At 46.4% G+C, this 19,077-nt stretch overlaps 2 protein-coding genes across 3 annotated transcripts in view; one reads left to right on the top strand and one right to left on the bottom strand.

Annotated features, from left to right (window-relative positions):
- The window catches only part of LOC137532399 (gamma-crystallin-3-like), a 198,810-nt gene that overhangs the window by 103,045 nt on the left and 76,688 nt on the right, over window positions 1-19,077 (top strand). The window lies entirely within an intron of this gene.
- On the bottom strand, window positions 12,004-17,806 carry LOC137532408 (gamma-crystallin-3-like). Its single transcript, XM_068252863.1, has 3 exons — window positions 17,708-17,806; window positions 14,441-14,683; window positions 12,004-12,341 (listed from the first exon to the last, which is right to left on the bottom strand). The coding sequence occupies exons 1-3, from the start codon at window positions 17,804-17,806 to the stop codon at window positions 12,066-12,068; spliced, it is 618 nt and encodes a 205-aa protein (XP_068108964.1). The 3' UTR covers window positions 12,004-12,065.

The raw sequence follows: 19,077 nt of genomic DNA, 5'->3' as shown, positions 1-19,077 counted from the left end.
AGCTTAATGTCCAGGTATCAGTGATAAAGCTGAAGCTGCGCCGGGGCTGGATCTTTCAACAAGACAACGACCCTAAACACTGCTCAAAATCCACTAAGGCATTCATGCAGAGGAACAACTACAACGTTCTGGAATGGCCATCTCAGTCCCCAGACCTGAATATAATTGATAATCTGTGGTGTGAGATAAAGAGAGCTGTCCATGCTCGGAAGCCATCAAACCTGAATGAACTAGAGATGTTTTGTAAAGAGGAATGGTCCAAAATACCTTCAACCAGAATCCAGACTCTCATTGGAACCTACAGGAAGCGTTTAGAGGCTGTAATTTCTGCAAAAGGAGGATCTACTAAATATTGATTTCATTTATTTTTTTGTGGTGCCCAAATTTATGCACCTGCCTAATTTTATTTATACAATTATTGCACACTTTCTGTAAATCCAATAAACTTCATTTCACTTCTCAAATATCACTGTGCGTGTCTCCTATATGATATATTAAACTGACATTTTTTATCGTAACAACCAACGATTTATACAGGAAAATCATGACGATTAACAGTATCGCCCAAACTTTCACATCCCACTGTATTTGGCTGCAGTAGTGTCTGAATAACACCAGAAACAAGCATGCAGCTAATCTTGTCAGATCTGACAATAATGTCAGAAACACCTGGGGCATGATTCACTAACTGGCGTTAAGCCGGTTAGTGTGCCTTATCACTTAGTGGGCACAAACTACAGCGCTAACCTTATCTGAGGTTAGTGTGCCTTATCTGAGGTCAGTGTGCCTTATCTGAGGTTAGTGTGCCTTACCTGAGGTCAGTGTGCCTTATCTGAGGTTAGTGTGCCTTACCTGAGGTTAGTGTGCCTTATCTGAGGTTAGTGTGCCTTACCTGAGGTCAGTGTGCCTTATCTGAGGTTAGTGTGCCTTACCTGAGGTTAGTGTGCCTTATCTGAGGTTAGTGTGCCTTACCTGAGGTCAGTGTGCCTTATCTGAGGTTAGTGTGCCTTACCTGAGGTTAGTGTGCCTTATCTGAGGTTAGTGTGCCTTACCTGAGGTCAGTGTGCCTTATCTGAGGTTAGTGTGCCTTACCTGAGGTTAGTGTGCCTTATCTGCAGTGTGCGATGTAGCTTTGTGCATCTTTTAGTGTGCACAAAGCTACTTAATCACTTCACAACTGAGGGGTTTTACCCCTGAAACACCAGAGCAATTTTCACCTTTCAGCGCTCCTTCCATTCATTCGTCTATAACTTTATCATTACTTATCGCAATAAAATGAACTATATCTTGTTCTTTTCGCCACCAATTAGGCTTTCTTTAGGTGGGACATTATTCCAAGAATTATTTTATTCTAAATGTGTTTTAATGGGAAAATAGGAAAAAATGTGGGAAAAAATTCATTATTTTTCAGTTTTTGGCCATTATAGTTTTTAAATAATGCATGCTACTGTAATTAAAACCCATGAAATGTATTTGCCCATTTGTCCCGGTTATAAAACCGTTTAAATTATGTCCCTATCACAATGTTTGGCGCCAATATTTTATTTGGAAATAATGGTGCATTTTTTTCAGTTTTGCGTCCATCCCTATTTACAAGCCCATAGTGTAAAGGATTGTGGAGATGCCACAGCGCGGTCTGGCGGCGGGGCGGCTGTCTCCGCGTTCAGACCGGCGGTTTCCGCACAGCAGCATGCGTCTGGTGTGTCTGAGCCTTCTAGTGCACACAGATGGAGAGCTACGCGCGCGTGCACTAGAAGGCAGGACCTTTATGCCAAGAGGACAGCTGATCCCAGCGCAGATTGTCATTGGCTGAGTAGCGCTGGGTGGCGCTGAGGAGCGCTGCACTATATATAGATCTCGCTGGTCAGTCTCAGGTTGTCTGCCGTTGCGAATACATACGTGTGAGCACTCAGACCATAGTCAGATCCCACAGTGTGTTAGAACCAGGTGGACCTGGGAATTCACACTTAGCCAGATTACGCTTGTGTTATACTTTAGACCAGTTCCAGGGTGTTGTGATCAAGGACCTCACACCCAAGCTTAGGGATACTGTGTCATTGCTGTGTTATACTTTAGACCAGTTCCAGGGTGTTGTGACCAAGGACCACACACCCAAGCTTAGGAATACTGTGTTATTGCTGTGTTATACTTTAGACCAGTTCCTGGGTGTTGAGACCACGGACCTCACACTCTAGACTAGGCCTCTGCTTGATAACGTGTTATGACCTATTGCTCTCTTGACCTCTCTCCTGCTTTCTGATTCGGGACCTACGCATATCTGATTACCTGTTGCCAAACCCTGCCTGTACCTAGTTACCGAATCAGCCTTCTGTCTCTGTACCTTATCTGCTCGTGTGTTGCCGACCTGGCCTGACTGACTCTTCTGGCTGTCACTCATTCCTTGGGTGTTAAGTCTGTCTGTACTACCTGTGACCCCGCCCTGCTAGGTGTCAGGTAGCTGCAGAGACTCCCTGTTCCTCAGAGGGGCCTCTCTGCAGTCCAGTCAGGGGCTCTATCCCTTAGGAGTCCTTTGACTGCAGTATAGTCTGATTACCAGCATTACAGGGAATCACTGGCTCTCAGGTTATCTCCAGCCCTTTACTAGGAGATATTTTTCATACAGTCAAGGGCCACCTGCTCCTCAGGTGGTCCATGCTCATTGTTATTTGCGTCTTCTGCCCCACGGGAGACAGCCTACTGTTGCACCAAAACACTTACACTTTATCAGGTGTCCAGAGGTTAGTTATACTTGTATTATTGGTGATTCTGCAGATCATCAATAATCAGGTATATATCTGTATTGTTGGTGATACTGCAGATCACCAAAAATCAGATTCTCTCTGTGTGCTGACACCGATCGTTACACATAGTTTATAAAGTAACAGTGTTATACCCTCTTGACATAATTATTTAAAAAGTTAAGTCCCTAAAAGGTAACTATTTATGTATTTTTTTTATTGTAATTTATTTTTTTTTTAATTACAAAAAAAACAAAAAAAATTGGGGAGTGTGGGAGGTAATGAGTTAATTTATAGTGTAAAACTAATGTATTTGTATATGAAAAATGCTTTAGGGTGTAGTTTTACTATTTGGCCACAAGATGGCCACAGTAACTTTTTGCTCATGCGACCTGCAAGCCTAGGAAGTACGTTTGCAGGAAGTGTTATGAGGCTGGGAAACTTTTTTTTTCCCGCAATGATTGCGCTGCTTCTCACAGAAGCAGCCGATCATTGCGGGGGGGCGGGGGGGGGGAGGGGCTTAGATCAACGGGAACGTTTTTTCCCGTTCATTGATCTCCGGGGTGAGCGGTGTGCAGAGGACCTACTTGTGACACCTCCTCTCCTCCTGCTACATCCTCTTCGCTGTCATCCTCCTCCTCCTTGCCTGAGTGGCAGTTCAACTCTAGTGGTGCTGCCATCTCCTCCTCTCCAGCTACACAGCCCCATCTCCCCAGAGCCTATGCTGCATGCCAGGTATGACGGTGTCACGCCATCTTAGACATGTCTTGCCTAAAAGCGGAGAGTCCCACTGGACCAGCTCTCCTGGCTGCTCTTAACAAAGAGGTGGAGCAATGGCTGACCCCGCACCAGCTGGAGATCGGCAATGTGGTGCGTGACAACGGCAGCAATCTTCTTTCCGCTTTGAATTTGGGAAAGCTGACACATGTACCCTGCATGGCACATGTGCTGAATCTGGTCATTCAAAGATTTGTGTCAAAGTACCCAGGCTTAGAGGACATCCTGAAGCAGACCAGGAAGTTGTGTGGGCATGTCAGGCGGTCTTATACGGCCATGGCACGCTTTGCAGACATTCAGTGGAGAAACAACTTGCCGGTGAGACACTTGATATGCGATAGCCCGACTCGCTGGAATTCGACCCTGCTCATGTTCTCTCGCCTGCTAGACCAGGAGAAAGCCGTCACCCAGTACCTGTACAATTACAGTAGAAGAACACAATCTGGGGAGATGGGGATGTTGTGGTCCAACAACTGGACACTGATGCGAAATGCATGCAGGCTCATGCGGCTTTTTGAGGAGGTGACCAATCTGGTGAGTCGCAGTGAAGGCACCATCAGCGACTTGATCCCCTACGCTTACTTCCTGGAGCGTGCCGTGCGTAGAGTGGTGGATCAAGCTGTGGAGGAGCATGAAGAGGAACAGTTACGGCAGGAAGAGTCGTGGGAGCAATTTTCATCTGAACCAGATGTTTCCTCAACACCTGTGGCAGCACAGAGGGAGGAGGAGGAGAAAGAAGAAGAGTCGTGTGGGGAAGAAGAGGAGTCAGACTCGGATGATGAGGAAGGTGTTTCTGTGGAGGAGGAAGAGGCGGCGGCAGAAGAACAACAGCAGCAGCCGTCACAGGGGGGTTGTGCTGCTCCACAGTCCAGTGGTATTGTTCATGGCTGGGGGTAGGAAGAGGCCTTACGTGACGTCACTGAGGAAGAGCAAGAGGAAATGGATAGTACGTCTGGATCCAACTTTGTGCAGATGGCGTCTTTCATGCTGTCCAGCCCGTTGAGGGACCCCCATATAAAAAAAACTTAAGGGGAATGAGCTGTACTGGGTGGCCACGCTACTAGACCCTCGGTATAGGCACAAAGTGGCGGACATGTTACCAACTTACCTGAAGGTGGAAAGGATGCAGCACATGCAGAACAAGCTGGCAACTATGCTTTACAATGCCTTTAAGGGTGATGTGACGGCACAATGCAGTAAAGGTACCACTACCAGTAATCCACCTCCCATGTCCACGCAGACAAGGACAGGACGCTACAGCGATCTCATGGTGATGTCGGACATGCAGACATTCTTTAGTCCAATGCCTTGCCGTAGCCCTTCCGGATCCACCCTCCACCAACGCCTGGACCGGCAGGTAGTCGACTACCTGGCCTTAAGTGATGTAGACACTGTGAGCAGCGATGAACCCTTGGACTACTGGGTGCGCAGGTTTAACCTGTGGCCAGAGCTGTCCCAATTTGCCATCCAACTTCTCTCTTGCCCTGCCGCAACCATCCTGTCAGAAAGGACCTTCAGTGCAGCTGGAGGCATTGTCACTGAGAAGAGAAGTCGCCTAAGTCACAAAAGTGTTCAGTACCTCACCTTTATCAAAATGAATGAGGCATGGATCCCGGATGTCTACTGCCTGCCCCAAGACTAAGTCACTCCCCACACAGCACCTCTGCCCGCCGGCCGCTTGACTGCCTTCTCCTCCACCACCAACAAGGTCCAGGACTCCAGGCGGATTCCTGAATTTTTTAGGCCGCTGCTAGCAGCGGCCGCTATAATAATTTTTCTAGTGCGTGTACATGACTGCCTAATTTTTCTGGCTGCACTGCAGGCGGCTGCAACAACAAAACAAAAGGCATGTACATGTGCCCATTCCCCTTCGTGATCATTACCTTGCTGCGGTGAAGGGGCTTGCATTTCACAATGAAGCAATGACCACCGGCTATATGAGTGTCTCGGGGGTTGGCTCACCAAAGATAATAAGGTCGTTGCTTCATTGTGGTCAGACCAAATTTGATCAGCTGGACAGTCACTGTTCTGTCATTCAGCTACCTCAGCCAGGCGACCATATGGGCTGTAAAGCCACCATCACCTGCACTCTCTTCATGGTGTGCACCAGTCCAGCACGGCCGTCACTACACAAACGGCTGTTTGCAGTCACTGCATACCTTTACCTGCATCTGTGACTGCACATTGTATTATACCTGGCAGTCAGTGCATACCTTTCACTTGAATGGATGGCAGACTTGCCCTCCAGAACAGATTCTCGTAAAAGGAAGGCAAGTGGTGTCATCCTTGTCCGCCATAACAGATTCTCCTTAAAGGATTTAAAGTTGATTCATTTCACATACACAGCAGGGCCTCGAAAGTCCTCCTGTATTGTTATTTTTGGTCACTACCTCTGGGCGGGCATGCCATGCCTGCTGCCTTCCTTGCCTGGATGTGTGGTGGTAGCCATTTCTTAGGCTCCAACTCCGGACCGGAATCATACCAGGAAGGATTCCCCGGCCATTACCCATGGTCAGTGGTCACAATGGCAGACTTGCCCTCCATAAAAGATTCTCGCCTCCTTGAGGAGGAGACCAACCTGGTGAATCGCAGTGAAGGCACCATCAGACTTGCCCTCCATAACAGATTCTCGTTAAAGGATTTAAAGTTGATTCATGTCACATACTTAGCAGGGCCTTGAAAGTCCTCCTGTATTGTTATTTTTGGTAACTACCTCAGGACGTGCATGCCTGCCTGCTGCCCTCCTTGGATGTGTGGTGGTGGTAGCCATTTCTTAGGCTCCCACTCCAGGCCGGAATCGAACCTGGATTCCCTGGCCATTACCCGTGGTCAGTCACTATGTTATTGAGAAAGTACCATCGAAAGTTTCACACAGTTGAATGAATGGCAGACTTGCCCTCCATAACACATTCTTGGCAAATGCTTTCGATTTGGTTTGTCTTCCGCTGGGTCAAGGGTCCATCTGACCACAGATGCCTGGTCTGCAAAGCATGGTCAGGGCAGGTACAGGACTTATACAGCATGGGTCTCAGGCTCCCACTTCGGACCAGAATCGAACCCTGATTCCCCGACCATTACCTCAGGTCACAATGGCAGACTTGCCCTCCATAGGATTCTCGTTGTAGGTACTGAACCACAAGCAGAAAATGTAATTTTAAAAAAAAATAGTTGTAAGCTTTAACAATGGTAGAGAAAGAACCATGGAAAGTTGATAAGGCAGTCAGACATTACCTGACATCACTGAGTGAGGAAGAGCAATCTCGCCATGTTGCGCAGTAGTCCAGCACGGCCGTCACTACACAAACAGCTGTTTGCGGTGCGTTACACTGTGAGTTTGGTGTGTCAGTGTGAAGCAGTACTCTAATTACACTACCTGATTGATGTATACACATGCAAGATGTTTGAAAGCTCTTTAGTCCTGCAATTTAGCATTCAATGTGATTTCTGCCCTTAAAGAGACTCTGAAGCGAGAATAAAACTCGCTTCAGAGCTTATATTCAGCAAGGGCATGTGTGCCCCTGCTAAAACGCCGCTATCCTGCGGCTAAATGGGGGTCCCTTACCTCCCAAATCCCCTCGTGGAGTCCCGGGGATCTCTTCCTGATTGAGGCAGGGCTTAACGCTGCAGCCCTGCCTCAGGGCGGTCTGTCAGCGCGTATCTCCGCCTCTACCCCGCCCCTCTCAGTCTTCCTTCGCTAAGAGGGGCGGGGGAGAGGTGGCGATGCGCCGCTGATAGACGCGCTGAGAGGGAGGGCTGCAGCCGTTAGCCCTGCCTCAACAGCAGCAAAATCTACAGCCAAGTTGGTCGTAGATTTTACAGGGGGGGATTTGAGGGGTAAGGGACCCCCGTTTAGCCGCGGGATAGCGGCGTTTTAGCCGGGGCACACATGCCCCTGCTGAATATAAGCACTGAAGCGAGATTTATTCTCGCTTCAGTGTCTCTTTAAAACGCTGCTTTGCATCAAATCCAGATTTTTCCCCGGGACTTTTGGTGTGTATCCCACTCCGCCATGCCCCCCTCCAGGTGTTAGACCTCTTGAAACATCTTTTCCATCACTTTTGTGGCCAGCATAAATGTTTCTAGTTTTCCAAGTTCGCCTCCCCATTGAAGTCTATTGCGGTTTGCGAAAGTTCGCGCAAACCGAACCTTCCGCGGAAGTTCGCGAACCGAAAATCGGAGGTTAGGGCCATCTCTTGTGCTGGGCCTGGCACAGTATAGCAATTAGCAAGGGCCAGCTGCGACAGACAGGGCTGTAATATGCAGTGTCAGTGGGCCACAAAAAAAAACACATCACAAGAACATTAGCTCTCAAAAGAGCTGTTTTGGGGTGCTTTTCAGCAATAAATATCAGCAAGGAGCAAGCTAACAGACCTCCTAACTATCGCTTTCCCTATCTCTCCAAAGTCTCTCCCTTCTCTCACTAATATCAGCAGCAGACAGAGTGAGAAAATGGCTGACGCTGCTGCCTTTTATAAGGGGGGGGGGGGGGGGTCCAGCAGGGAGTGCAGCCTGATTGGCTGCCATGTGTCTGCTGACTGTGATGTAGAGGGTCAAAGTTTAGCCCAAAGATGTAGTATAGGGGGCGGGTCGAACTCACTATATGTTCGCATTTTAACGCGAATGTGACCCCGCGTTTTTTGCGTGAATAAGTTCGCATACGAACCGTTAGGGCCATCTCTATATATGAATGTATGGTGTAATATATGTAAAGTTGAGTAGAGAAATATATAGAGATCTGTATGTCATTCCTAGAACAGGGACAGAGGAATTTGGTCCCAAAATAAGGATTGTCCTTACCAGAAAGAAATACATATATCCAGGCACATCGCATCTAGTTAGGACATTAAATAAGTTATTAAGGAAAGGGAGGTGCACCTCCCTTTCCATAATAACTTATTTAATGTCCTAACTAGATGCGATGTGCCTGGATATATGTATTTTTATTTTACTACTGACCCCTGTGGCTAGGGTCTAATTCAGTGCACTCCCTCCTTCCCCTGTATGTGTTTGTCAGCATGCACACAGCTTATGCTGGTGTATGCGCATGGTGCACATGGACACATAATGTTAGCTCCCTTGTGCGATTGGTAAGATGCACTGTCTGTCCCAGGAGAGGACGTCAGGATGTGTGCTCCTAATCCATTGATAGGTTTGATGCAATGAATGTCTGCATGTCTGCACTATGCATGTTACAGGGCCAAAGTTAGGACACCTATGTTTACCTGGGTACTTCTACGCAGTATATGTGACTAAGCATAAGAATGCATTCTTCTGTGAACTAAAACCCCGGCTTTTAACTTAGCTGTAGGGATAACAGTGGTGCCTGGATGAGTGAATCTGTGAATGCATTTGTTTGAACATTTGCATGCGAGAGTGCGAAAGGTTAATAGATTCTTACCAGAAAGGACAGTAAGGAACTTTGTCAGCATGATATAGGCACATTACATCAACCCTACTGAACAATTACAAATCAATCACTTTTTGGAGAAAGTGTTAGAATTATCAACAGTATTATTTAAAATGAAGTACAGTAAAGCAACGACAAGATGTGTGTAAAGTGCTGTGATGATCTCTATGGTATTGTGATTTCCTGTATTCATTCTGTATTCCTCTATGCTCTAAGTACGCTGTATTAGCTGATGGTGATGTATAATTTAATCTCTGCACGCTTGCCTCAGTAAAGAGTTCTAACTTGTTATGCCGAGTGCCAGTCTGCATGTACAGAACACTCTGCTCCATCAGATAGTAATGATTGGTAGATGTTAGTAGCTGATTCTCTAGTGGTGGGTAGATGGTGATCGGCAATGAAAGTATTACTCCAATGACAGGCGGTGGGCATTGGTAGATTCTAGCTGGGTAGTGATAGTCAGATTTCAGCAGCAGGCAGATATTGATGATTTAAAGAGACACTGAAGCGAAAAAAAAAATTGTGATATTATGATTTGTATGTGTAGTACAGCTAAGAAATAAAACATTAAGATCAGATACATCAGTCTAATTGTTTCCAGTACAGGAAGAGTTAAGAAACTCCAGCTGTTATCTCTATGCAAACAAGCCATTAACTCTCCGACTAAGTCTTAGTCGTGGAGAGGGCTGTTATCTGAGTTTTATTATCTCAACTGTAAGTGAACTGTTTACTTTTTCTCTGCTAGAGGAGAGGTCATTACTTCACAGACTGCTCTGAAAGACTCATTTTGAATGCTGAGTGTTGTGTAATCTGCACATATTATAGAATGATGCAATGTTAGAAAAAACACTATATACCTGAAAATAAAAGTATGAGAATATTTTCTTTGCTGCTAATCTTCTAGTAATTATTCATAGTACACAACCAATTCACAATTTCTTCGAATCTGAATCCGAATCCGAATCTAAATAGGTTCTCCAATATCTCGAAACGTTCGAATCATGAATCTAACAAATTCTGCACATAAGAATTGTGCAAACTGTGGTATAATTGCCCGCAGTATAGGTACCCAGGCATAGGTACCCACAGTATAAGTAGCGAAGTAAAGGTGCCTTCAGTATAGCTAGCTAGGTATGGGTGCCTTCAATATTGGTAGCTTTCAGTATAGGTAGCAAGGTATAGGGCCTTCAGTATAGGTAGCAAGGTATATGTGCCTTCAGTATAGGTAGCAGGGTATATGGGCCTTCAATATAGGTAGCAGGGTATATGGGCCTTCAGTATAGGTAGCAGGGTATATGGGCCTTCAGTATAGGTAGCAGGGTATATGGGCCTTCAGTATAGGTAGCAGGGTATATGGGCCTTCAGTATAGGTAGCAGGGTATATGTGCCTTCAGTATAGGTAGCAGGGTATATGGGCCTTCAGTATAGGTAGCTGGGTATATGGGCCTTCAGTACAGGTAGCAGGGTATAGGGGCATAGGGGCCTTTAGTATCGGTAGCAAGGTACGTGTGCCTTCAGTATAGGTAGCAGGGTATAGGGGCCTTCAGTATAGGTAGCAGGGTATATGGGCCTTCAGTATAGGTAGCTGGGTATATGGGCCTTCAGTACAGGTAGCAGGGTATAGGGGCATAGGGGCCTTTAGTATCGGTAGCAAGGTACGTGTGCCTTCAGTATAGGTAGCAGGGTATAGGGCCTTCAGTATAGGTAGCAAGGTATATGTGCCTTCAGTATAGGTAGCAGGGTATATGGGCCTTCAGTATAGGTAGCAAGGTATAGGGCCTTCAGTATAGGTAGCAAGGTATATGTGCCTTCAGTATAGGTAGCAGGGTATATGGGCCTTCAATATAGGTAGCAAGGTATATGTGCCTTCAGTATAGGTAGCAGGGTATATGGGCCTTCAGTATAGGTAGCTGGGTATATGGGCCTTCAGTACAGGTAGCAGGGTATAGGGGCATAGGGGCCTTTAGTATCGGTAGCAAGGTATGTGTGCCTTTAGTATAGGTAACAGGGTATAGGGGCCTTCAGTATAGGTAGCAAGGTACATGTGCCTTCAGTATAGGTAGGTAGCTAGGTATAGGGGCCTTCAGTATAGATAGCAAGGTATGTGTGCCTTCAGTATAGGTAGGTAGGTATAGGAGCCTTCAATATAGGTAGCAAGGTACATGTGCCTTCAGTATAGGTAGGTAGGTAGGTAAAGGAGCCTTCAGTATAGGTAGCAGGGTATAGGGACTTCAGTATAGGTAGGTATGTAGTTAGGTATAGGGGCCTTTACGTAGGTAGGTAGGTATATGGGGCCTTCACATAGGTAGGTAGGTAGGTAGGTATAGGGTCCTTCACGTAGGTAGGTAGGTATATGAGGCCTTTACATAGGTAGGTAGGTATAGGGGCCTTCACGTAGGTAGGTAGGTAGGTAGGTAGGTATAGGGGCCTTCACATAGGTTGGGAGGTATGGGGGCCTTTAGCTAGGTAGGTAGGTATAGGGGCCTTCAGGTAGGTAGCCATGTTCTCCCCCCCCCCCCCCCTGGCCTCCTCCATCTCCCCGCGCCTCCTCCGCTTGCCCCTTCTGCAGAAATAAGTACCCACTCACCTTCCCCATGGAGCGCAGAGCGGCAGACCTCTTCTTTACTTCCCTGTTCCCTCTAGTGGCCGGACCGGCTTTTACTGATGACGTAATAGTAAGCCGGTCACTAGGGGGAACAAGGAAGTCGGCAAGAGGTCTGCCGCTCTGCACTCCGCTCTGGATGGGTGAGCGGATACCTTTCAACTATGCGGGGGGCAAGCGGAGGAGGCGTGGTAGGGACAGAGGAGGACGAGGGCGAATGGGGGGAGCGGCGGATGAGTGGGTACGCAGCGCCGGGATTAGGCGGATTCGACGAACGGTAAATGGCATTGGGATTTGAATCCACGAATCTCAAATGGGATTCTCGAATTGAATGCACGAATCTCGTTGGGATTTGAAACCACGAACTTTCCCTATATTCGAGGGATTCGTGGATTCGTCATCCCATCCCTAATAATAATGTATAATTCCTGTATAATTCCTGTATAATAGGTCTAATGCAAAATGTTGGATACCAAACACATGAATATACATTTTATTTTAATGTCTATTTAAAACAAACAAAAAATTTGCATAGGTCAGTTCAGTGGAAATAATGGACACGTCTGAAGGAGCCAATCCTGGGGCTTGAGGCCCCCCAGTCGGAGTAGCTCCTGTACTCTCCGGGTCTCAGGTAATACTGGCGCCCCCTATAGTTGGGTTCTTCATAGAACATCCAATAGCCATCTCGGACATCGGCAGAGAAAATGTCATGGTAGCCAAATTTGTCGTAGACATTAGGACAATCATCAGAGAACTCCATCATGTGACCTCCAAAGTCCCCTTTATTGTAGATCCTGATTCTGAATGAACCGCTGTGCTGGTAGGGTAAAGATGACAAGATAAAACAATATTGCATTAGCTAAAGCCGTAAGGTGTCAAAAGTGTGACATTACCTCATTATTTAAAGGTTACCTGTAGCCACCGAAAGAAAAAAGTTACCTACTTACCTAAGAAGAGGGAAGCCTGGTGTAGCCTTCTCCTCTCCTCTCTTGGTCTCCTCATCACCCCGCTATTCCCACCGGAATAGCAGGGTGGGAATAGCACAGGCGCAGAACTACTGCACCTGCGCAGTACGCTCCTAAGCATGTGGTGCTGATTGACAGTGCTGCTGGCACAGTACAGGCTGACCTCCAGGTCGGCCTGACGTCATCACCGGGGAGCGAGAGGCAGCGGCGGCGAACGGCTGGCGGGGAAGCTGCGGCGAGGGACATGCTGGGAGCTTGGGGCTGGACGAGCTTGGGGCTGGACGTAGCACTTATTTTCGTTAAAATGCTTGATAACTCTTTTAAAGAGAGTCTGAAGCGAGAATAAATCTCGCTTCAGACCTCATAGATAGCAGGGGCATGTGTGCCCCTGCTAAACTGTCGCTGTCGCGCCGCTAAACGGGGGTCCCTCACCTCACAAATCCCCTCCGAGCAGCCGGGGATCTCTTCCTGGTTGGGGCAGGGCTAACCGCCACAGCCCTGCCCCACGCGCGTCTGTCAGCGCGTATCTCTGCCTCTCCCCCGCCCCTCTCAGTCTTCCTTCACTGAGAGGGGCGGGGGAGAGGCGGCGATGCGTGTCTGATAGACGCGACTAGAGGCAGGGCTGCAGCCGTTAGCCCTGCCTCCAGGAAGAGGAAATATACGACCAATTTTACGACCAACTTTTGCGGGGGTTGGTTTGGGGGTGAAGGGACCCCCGTTTAGCGGCGCGATAGCGGCGGTTTCGCAGGGGCACACATGCCCCTGCTAACTATGAGCTCTGAAGCGAGATTTATTCTCGCTTCAGAGTCTCTTTAAAGGCTTTTTCGACATTAAAGTCAAATTGCTGTAATGGGGGCCTGGCAGTAGAACAAAGGGATGAAGAGAGGACCGAGAAGGCTCTAAGAGCCTCATCCAGAGCCATCCCTCTTCTTTGGTGAATAGGTAACTTTTTTTTTTTCTTTTGGTGGTTACAGGTATTATTTAAGTTATTTTGGGAGGTGCCTCTTTTCCAGAGATACACTTTTCTTTCTGAGCTAAATTCTGAGCTAAATTTAGCATTGTAAATTGACCTTTCTCACTTTCTACACTACCCGTACTGGCGAAGGGTGGAATTTAAAATATCGTTTTGGGGCAAGAGAAGGGGTGAGGGGCTGTTCCTGTCCTATTAAAGGGGAGGAGCTTTCTGCTGAGGGCACAACACCCCCACTCTATTTGTAATGTTGTAAAAACATGCAATTTACAAATAGATTACATCAAATCAATTAAATTTCAAAATTGTAATTATGTACAATTGTAATTTTAAAATATTTACGCAGACTTTTGCATAAGCGAAATTAGCACATTGTGATAATCACTAGAAATCGCAATAACGATCAAGACTTATACATAGACACATAATTAGTTTGGGTGAGAAAAGACATCCATCAAGTCCAACCAGTATATAAAAACCAGACAAACAAAAAAAAAACAAAAAACAAGTAAACAAATGAGGCCTTTTTTCCATGGATGTCTGAACTGCTGGTTTGTTGATCAGTTCAGCGTCCCATCTGCTGCCCATGACTGCCATTCCGGGTGCAAACCAAATGGCAGCAGTTGTAACCACCACGTGCGTCAATTGCTGATACACGGTTTCCAGTGCAAAACAAACGTCTTTTGTCGGTTGCCATGCTCAGTTGCAACTCCATGGGGGGCCATGCACTGCCCAAGTCGAGCGCCTGGCTGGTGAACAGGAGCAGCTGACAGGCAGTGATTTCCCCACCTGTAAGCTGCTCATTGAAAAGAGCCTCAATAAGCAAACATTAGGTACATTTCTGTCCTGCACCCTCACATATCCCAGTTGATCGAAATAGCATAAATTGTGCCCAATTTCTCAAAAGCGAAATTATCCATTACGATCAACACTAAAAATCAAATCTATAAAATCTATGAAAAGCTGCCTGTATTGTATTACCTGGGGGCTCATCCGGCAAGACCTGACGGAGTCATTGTAGCCCACCCATTGCTGGTAGTCAGGGTAGTCTCCTCTAAGGAGGTAGTACTGGTGTCCTCTGTAGTTGGGCTGCTCATACAGGATCCAGTTCCCATTGTGCACTCGGGCGGAGTTGCAGCGTCTGAAGTAGGAGGAGAGGTCCTGGCAGTCAGAGCTACACTCGTAGGAACGTCCCTGGTAGTCCCTGTCCTCGTAGAAGGTGATCTGTGGAATAAATAGATAAATCACGGCCAAAAGTTATAGTTTCATATTTCTATTATTTGAGGAAATCTCTTCCCTGGTGTAAATTTCTGTCATTCTGTTGAAGAGTTGCTGTTGTGTTTCAGCTCATTGTTGTGTTGCGCAATCCAGTTTCTGCAAACTTTTAGCTGTTGCACCAAGGGCCTCATATTTGACTGTAGAATTCGTTCGTATACAGAGGAGCTCATGGTCAAATTAATCACTATAGGGTACTCACATACCAGAGCTAAACAAGTCTAAACCATCACCACTCCACCCCCATGCTTTACAGTTGGTATGAGGTTTGTGCTTATAGTCCGTGTTTTTTTGTTTTTTGTTTTTTAGCTAAATGGGGTACTGTACGATATGATCAGGCATCTCTCCTTTTATCTGATCACTCCATTGGACATTGTTTTAGAAGTCTTCTGGTTTGTTGAGATGCAATTTTGCAAACCTAACTGAGCTGCCATGCTCTATCATTGCATCAGGGAAGAAGCATAAACCTTTGACTACCACCATGTATATTAATTTGATTCTGACTGATTCTGATATGAGAATGTATTCAGAATCAGTTCAGCTTCATGAATTTTGAACTATAGAGTGGAAGGAAAGCTTAGGCAGAGGTAACATAACTGCAAAGCATGTGCCGGCCTTCTCCTGGAAAACTTTAAAGGGAACCTGAAGTGAGTAAAATTATATAAAATAAACACACAACGTAGCTGTAAATGAATATTACATACTAACCTCACCATCAGTTCCTCTCAGAAGCTCACCATTTTCTTCTTACAGTGATCCCTTACAGTTCTGACAACATTTTGTCAGAACTGAACTATACCAGTTGCTGTCAGTTATATATCAGCAGCGGTCAGTTATAACTGAATGTGCAAGGTAATGTCCATGTTTCCCTATGGCTCACATGGGGGATATTACAGTTTAACAGTGTGCTGACCAGAAAGCTGTTATGGGGTAAGGGCCATTTTTAAAATGGAGGATGGAGAATTCCATTGATCACAGTGGACAAATAGGATGCAGGAGAGGAGAAAGAGACTGAGGGGTAGACTACACAAAAGGTAAGTATGGTTGTTTTGACTTTTTATTTTCAGTTCAGGTTCTCTTTAATGGGATGCCCCAAAGTTCACTCCCCTTCCCCTCCTTCCTCTTGATGACTCTCACAGCCTGAGGGCCTCTCTTCACACCAATAACAAGCGTAGCCACAAAACTCCTGATAAGGAGCATGGACGGCTATATTGTAGGGAAGGATGATTTGCACAGGGCCAGCCTTTGCCTTGAGCAACCTGGGCAGTTGCCACAATATTCCTCCTCCCCGAAATCGCAGCGAAGCCCTGCCCCCAAACTGCTGCATGACATATGCCTGTGTATAGCCTATGAGTCTCTCCCCAGCACAGCAGAAAAAGCAAAAGGAGAGGACAGAGACGCTGCACCAAATGACCCCCAACAGACGAGCAGAGAGGGGGATCTGTTAGTGTCTCCTCACTGCCCTCCATCTTTCTGTCCTTTGTTCCTCCCCGCCACCCTCAATACTCTCTTTCCAGTCTCCTCCGTGCATCCCCTCCAGTACCCTCAGTAAGCCCCTCTCTCCCCCAGCAACCTATGTAAGCCCCCCTATTCTCCACTCTTAGTAAGCCCCCTCTTCCACCATCCAACCTTCAGCACTCTAGCTTATCTCCTGCCTCCTGCCAGCAATGTAAACCACCCCTAGTAAGCCACTCCTTTCTTTCCCATCCACCCCTTAGAATCCTTAGTAACAGGGCTGGCGCTACCATTAAGGCAAAGGAGGCAGCTGCCCCAGGGCACCAGAGCTTGTAGGGGCCCCCAGTGGCTACAAGAGGAAAAAAAGATTTTTCAAATCGGCCTTATAGTTTTTGAGAAAATCGATTTTAAAGTTTCAAAGGAAAAAAAAAACACATTTAAAAACCTGCCGATTTTAATGGTTAATAACAAATCCACCTTAAATGCTAGAAACCCTAAATTTGCAGGATATGTTAAGGAGATCATTGGGAATAAGAGGGAAAAACAATTTTTCAAAAAGACCTTATAGTTTTTGAGAAAATTGATTTTAAAGTTTAGAAGGAAAAATGTATAGTTTTAAATGCGGTAAATGTCACTTTTAGTAGCAAACCTAACGGTAGTGTAATTTTACATGCATCAAACGAAAGCGCAATAAATTTCCTGATGGGGTTTCCATGGGGTCCATACGCAGCCGCAGCGCTTTGGCCAGGGATCGCTATACAGCCGCAATATGGCTGTATGAAGATCCCTGGCATTTTTTCCTATGTTCCCAATTTTTTTTTATGTTTAGAGTGTGGGAATTTTTTTTAAAAAAAAATTATGTGGGGTCCTCCTCCTGAAACTTGTTAACCCCTTGTCCCCCATGCAGGCTGGGATAGCCAGAATGTGGAGCTCTGACCAATTGGGACTTCACACCCTGACTATACCAGCTGCAAAAAAGGTCCCCTAATGCCGATTTTTGTTCCGGGGTATATGTTGGGGGGGGGCCCCCCAGGTTTATTTTGCCCTGGGGCTCCATTGTTGCTTAAACCGGCCCTGCTTAGTAAGCCCCTCCCCCGGCACCCTCAGTAAGCACCTTTCTTCCCATTAGCACCCTTTGTAAGCCTCCTCTTCCCCCCATCCATCTATTTAGTTAATATAACCCTGTGCTCATCTTCTACCTTGTCAGTGTCATTTAATGACCTGACGTGAGGGTCATAATCTGGGCGGTGGGGGACAACAAGGTCTTCTTTCATTCAGGGCGCTGTCAACCCTAAGTCTGGTCCTGGATTTGCATTTGCAGACCCTTCTCAGCTTTGCGCCCCTCTATGGGCACAGGTGCTGTTCCCCTATAGACACGTCCCCAGATCCTCTGCTAAAGGCACACAGGGAAATTGGCGTTACCAGAAAAAAAAAGCAAAATTAAAAACAAGTTAAAAAAGAGACTGGTGGTCAGTGTCAACACACAGCTCACATCCATGTTCTACATACGGTACTCACCTTTCCCATGTTGCTGGAGGAGTCGCTGTGCTGCTGCGTGTCGGCTTTGGTAACAGGCAGGAGAATTATGGTGCTTATATACCCCCTGCACTGCCACATGCTGGTCTTTTGCTTGGTATGCAGAATGAATGGACTGTCCTTCTTCAGAGCACTGAAGTTTAGTGTTCCTCCGGAACTATTCTTTGTGTTCTTTTGCTTGTATCAGCACCTGATGTCAGCTAACCTGGACAAAACCATGTATGTGCTGCGTCACATGACTGCCCTGACATGTCTATGCATGTGTCTGGTGTTACCAGTATTGCCATTATATCATGATACATGTGTGTGCTGCGTCACATGACTGCCCTGACATGTCTGTGTATGTGTCTGGTGTTACCAGCATTACCATTATATCATGATACATGTATGTGCTGCGTCACATGACTGCCCTGACATGTCTATGCATGTGTCTGGTGTTACCAGTATTGCCATTATATCATGATACATGTGTGTGCTGCGTCACATGACTGCCCTGACATGTCTGTGTATGTGTCTGGTGTTACCAGCATTGCCATTATATCATGATACATGTGTGTGCTGCGTCACATGACTGCCCTGACATGTCTGTGTATGTGTCTGGTGTTACCAGCATTGCCATTATATCATGATACATGTGTGTGCTGCGTCACATGACTGCCCTGACATGTCTGTGTATGTGTCTGGTGTTACCAGCATTGCCATTATATCATGATACATGTATGTGCTGCGTCACATGACTGCCCTGACATGTCTATGCATGTGTCTGGTGTTACCAGTATTGCCATTATATCATGATACATGTATGTGCTGCGTCACATGACTGCCCTGACATGTCTGTGTATGTGTCTGGTGTTACCAGCATTGCCATTATATCATGATACATGTATGTGCTGCGTCACATGACTGCCCTGACATGTCTATGCATGTGTCTGGTGTTACCAGCATTGCCATTATATCATGATACATGTATGTGCTGCGTCACATGACTGCCCTGACATGTATATGCATGTGTCTGGTGTTACCAGCATTACCTTTATATCATGATACATGTGTGTGCTGCGTCACATGACTGGCCTGACATGTCTGTGTATGTGTCTGGTGTTACCAGTATTGCCATTATATCATGATACATGTGTGTGCTGCGTCACATGACTGCCCTGACATGTCTATGCATGTGTCTGGTGTTACCAGCATTACCTTTATATCATGATACATGTGTGTGCTGCATCACATGACTGGCCTGACATGTCTGTGTATGTGTCTGGTGTTACCAGTATTGCCATTATATCATGATACATGTGTGTGCTGCATCACATGACTGCCCTGACATGTCTGTGTAGGTGTCTGGTGTT

The sequence above is a fragment of the Hyperolius riggenbachi genome, chromosome 1 (assembly GCF_040937935.1).
Source record: "Hyperolius riggenbachi isolate aHypRig1 chromosome 1, aHypRig1.pri, whole genome shotgun sequence".
NCBI classification, from domain to species: Eukaryota; Metazoa; Chordata; class Amphibia; order Anura; family Hyperoliidae; genus Hyperolius; species Hyperolius riggenbachi.
The sequence above is the reverse complement of the archived record's forward strand: the minus strand, read 5'-3'. Positions and strand labels throughout refer to the sequence as shown.